Source organism: Orycteropus afer, unplaced genomic scaffold, assembly GCF_000298275.1.
Source record: "Orycteropus afer afer isolate SDZICR_OR568_19922 unplaced genomic scaffold, OryAfe1.0 scaffold00133, whole genome shotgun sequence".
Taxonomy (NCBI): domain Eukaryota; kingdom Metazoa; phylum Chordata; class Mammalia; order Tubulidentata; family Orycteropodidae; genus Orycteropus; species Orycteropus afer.
The window spans coordinates 2,295,983-2,300,312 of NW_006921720.1; the positions used below are offsets into that span (position 1 = coordinate 2,295,983).

The window sequence follows — 4,330 nt, forward strand, 5'->3', positions numbered from 1 at the left end:
TCGGAAACCCAAGGAGGGGTCGCTATGAGTCAGGTCTGACTCAACGGCACATAACAACAACAACAACAAAATCATCTCTGAACAAATCCAAAATAGCAAAAATATTACCCTGAGTATATCCCACCTAAATTGAGAGGCCATCTGAAGAGTGGATTTGATGCATTGAACACCAAAAAACAAAGGCCAATGAGTTGTGGGATAACATCAATGACATTATACATGAAAAAAATCAAAGAGTCATTAAAAAGACAGGAAAGGAAGAAAAGACCAAAATAGATGTCAGAAGGGACTCTAAAACTTGCTCTTGAATGGAGAGTAGCTAAAGCAAGTGGAAGAAATGATGAAATAACAGAGCAGAACAGATTTCAAAGGGTAGCTTGAGAAGACAAAATAAAGTATTAAAATGAAATGTGCAAAGAGCTAGAATTAGAAAACTTGAAGGGAAGAATGTGCTCAGCATTTCTCAAGCTGAAAGAACTGAAGAAAAAATTCAACCTCAAGTTGTGATATTGAAAGATTCTATGAGCAAAATATTGAACATTGCAGGAAGCATTGAAGAAGATGGAAGGAAAACACAGTCACCATACCGAAAGAATTGTTCAACATTCAACCATTTCAGTAGGTAGTACATGATCAAGAACCAATGGTATTGAAGGAAGAAGTCCAAGCTACACTAAAGGAATTGAAAAAACAAGGCCTCAGTAATTGACAGGATACCCATTGAAATGTTACAACAAATGGATGCAGTGCAGGAGGCATTCACTCTTCTATGCCAAAAAATTTGAGAGACAACTACCTGGCCAATGGAGTGTAAGGGATCCATATTTGTGCCCATTCCAAAGAAAGGTGATCCAACAGGATGTGGAAATTATCGAACAATATCATTAATATCACATGCAAGTAAAATTTTGCTGAAAACAATTTAAAAATGGTTACATCAATAGACAACCACCAGAAATTCAAGCCATATTCAGAAGAGGATGTAGAATGGGGGATAGCACTGCTAATGTCAGATGGATCTTGGCTGAAGGCAGAGAATACTAGAAAGATGTTTACCTGTATTTTATTGACTATGCAGAGGTATTTGACTGTTTGGATCATGATAAATTATGGATAATATTATCAAGAATGGGAATTCCAGAACACTTAATTATGCTCTTGAGAACCTACACATAGATCAAGAAGCAGTTGTTCAAATAGAACAAGGGCATACTGCATGGTTTGAAATCAGGAAAGGTATGCATCAGGGTTGCATCCTTTCACCATACTTATTCAGTCTGTATGCTGAACAAATAATCTTAGAAGCTGAACTATATGAAGAATCCAGCATCACAATGGAAGGAAGACTCATTAACAATCTGCAATATGCAAATGACACAATCTTGCTTGCTGAAAGTGAAGAGTGCTTAAAGCACTTCTGAGGAAGATCAAAGACTAAAGCCTTCAGTATAGATTACACCTGAACATAAAGAAAACTAAAATCCTCATAATGGGGCCAGTGAACAACACCATGATAAATGCAGAAAAGACTGAAGTAGTCAGGGATTTCATTTTACTTGGATACACAATCAACAGTCATGGACAGCTCAAAAAAAAGAAATCAGGTGACATATTGCAGTGAGCAGATGGGCTGAAAAGACCTCTTTAAAGTGTTTAAGAGCAAAGATGTTAATTTGAAGACTAAGGTGTGTGTCTGACCCAAGCCATAGTGTTTTCAATAGCCTCTTATGCATGTGAAAGCTGGAGAATTAAAAAGAAAGACCAAAGAAGAATTGATGCATTTGAATTGTGGTATTGTTGAAGAATATGGAAAATATCATGGACTGCCAGAAAAACCAACTGATCTGTCTTGTCTTGGAAGAAGTACAGCCAGAATGCTCCTTAGAAGCAAGAATGGTCAGGCTTCATTTTATGTACTTTGGTCATATAGTCAGAAGAAACCAGTCCCTGGAGAAGGATATCATACTTGATAAAGTACAGAGTTACCAAAAAAGGAGAAGACCCTCAATGAAATGGATTGACATAGAGGTTGCAAGGATGGGCTGAAGCATAGCAACGATTGTGAGGATGGTGCAGGAGTGGGCAGTGTTTCATTTTGCTACATACGGAGTCACTATGAGTCGGAATCAACTTGACAGCAACTAACAACAACAGCCATCTCTTATATTATATATCTATATATATATCTATATCTATAGATATAGATATATATTTGAAGCTATTCACTGTTTTCTTGGACAATCCTTGGTGAATTAGAAGTGACATTTAAATATTCTGCCAATAAACATTGATTGAACACATTTTATCTTAGACTCTATGTAGTGATAAGGATAAGACCATAATTCCTGTTCTCAGGGAGCATATCTAAAATATCATCTACTAGAACAATATGTTGTTATTGTTATGTACCATCAGTTGGATCCAACTCACAGAGACCCCTGCTTGGGCTTCTAAGGCAGTATCACTATGAAAGTAGATTGCCCAATCTTCTTTCTGAGGAGTGGGTGGTGGGTTTGAAATGCCAGCCTTCTGGTTAGCAGTCAAGTGCCTTACGCACTACGCCACCAGAGCTCATATGAGACCAGTATAGTATAGTACAGCATATTATAGCAGTGTCATAAATACAGCAATAGAGGTAAACTCAGAGTAGAGTGAAGACTAAGAGTGTATAGAAAGGACAGCTCAACAAAACTAGAGGCAGGAATCTGGAAGGTTTGTGGCAGAGATGGTATCTGTACTGAAAGGAGGGGGTGTGGACACTGGGGAGGGAGGATTAACTGCAAAATGACTCATTGGTATTTAACGGTTGTGTTCCCTTCTATATATATCAATTTAAACGTTTTTTATTTTCACCCATATTTCCATCTGTTAATATAGTCACAATTTTATGAGAGGAAGATGAGTTGAAAGGAAAGAGCATCTCCTTTAAGAAATACATTTTCTCTGCACTATTAGAATGATCAAAGTTCAAAGAAGTTGATCATAGTTTCCATGCTAAGTGAAATTATCATATTCTTAATCTTCTTAAACTAGTAATATTTAATTACTCATACTGAATACATATATTATCATAGCTGTTCCCATATCTAAATAATTTCTGTAACTGGGTGTTTGCTGTTCATTTTATGTTAACAAATCTATAGAAAACAGGAGTCACTTAAAACATTTTAGTAAATGCATCAGTAATACTAAAATGCATCTTGAGTTTTACTTGTGTATTTTAATAATTTTGAAATTTAGTTTCAAATATTTAAAGATAATTTGTATTTATCCAGGTTTCTATAGTTGTTGATGGTGGAAAGAAGTTAGTAGAATTTATGTTCAGTGCTGTCGAGGGAGATGTGTTGAAGTACATCTTTAGAAATCGAGAACTTCGTCCTTTGTTTGATCGTCAATGGCATAAACTTGGCATCAGTATACAGTCCCAGGTCATTTCATTGTATATGGATTGCAATTTAATTGCGAGAAGGCAGACTGATGAAAAGGACACTGTTGACTTTCATGGAAGGACAATAATTGCTGCACGAGCTCCAGACGGCAAGCCTGTGGACGTAAGTTGTGATGTCGGTTGTGAAAGACAGCTAGTAATGTTTCTAATTTAAAACAAAATGTATTATTAGAAGGTCCTTCATTTAATTACTATATGATACATTCCCTCCTAGACACTGTTTTAAGTAATTTGCCATCAGAAATATAATGGTATTTCATATGTTATTATCTGCTATCTACTTTCACCCATTTTCTCCAGCCTTTGGCTTTAAAAGAATTAGGTCATGCCTTAAAGATATAAGATTATTAAAATTAAATTTCAGTAAGAATTAAATATGATACAAAAAGTAAGTTTAGTTTAAGCTCATATGTTTTGAATTGAAAGGACTGGAAAAAGATCAACTTTAAATTAAATGATTCCAGATTATCTGATGTTTTCATTCAAGAACAATAGGCTACTTATTCATCCTCAGAACAGTAATTGCTTTGCATTGCAGACTATTTTTTAAATAAGACTATAGTGGTTTCTTAGGGTTCTATTGGACTGCTACACAGCCATAAATGTATCCAGCAGTTGTCTGAGAAAAATTGGCTAGTATACCCTTTCAGATAAAAATGTCCTTTTAAAATTATATTCGATACAACGATAATATAGATTATTGATTTCCCTAGAGAAGAAAGTCTATAATTTTTGAAGACCTATCCTTAGGTTTCCAAGGTGGTTATCACTACAGAAGTAGATTGCCCAACCTTCCTTCCGAGGACTGGGTGGTGGGTTTGAACCACCAGCCTTCTGGTTAGTAGTCAAATGCCTTAGGCATTACACCACCAGAGCTCCTCT

General features: G+C 35.8%; 1 protein-coding gene across 1 annotated transcript in view; it reads left to right on the forward strand.

Moving 5' to 3' along the window:
* COL19A1 (collagen type XIX alpha 1 chain) overlaps positions 1-4,330 on the forward strand; it is a 537,038-nt gene that overhangs the window by 104,779 nt on the left and 427,929 nt on the right. The window contains exon 5 of the mRNA XM_007945183.2: positions 3,276-3,551. Within this exon, the coding sequence (XP_007943374.1) occupies positions 3,276-3,551 (276 nt within the window). The remainder of the gene's footprint in view (positions 1-3,275; positions 3,552-4,330) is intronic.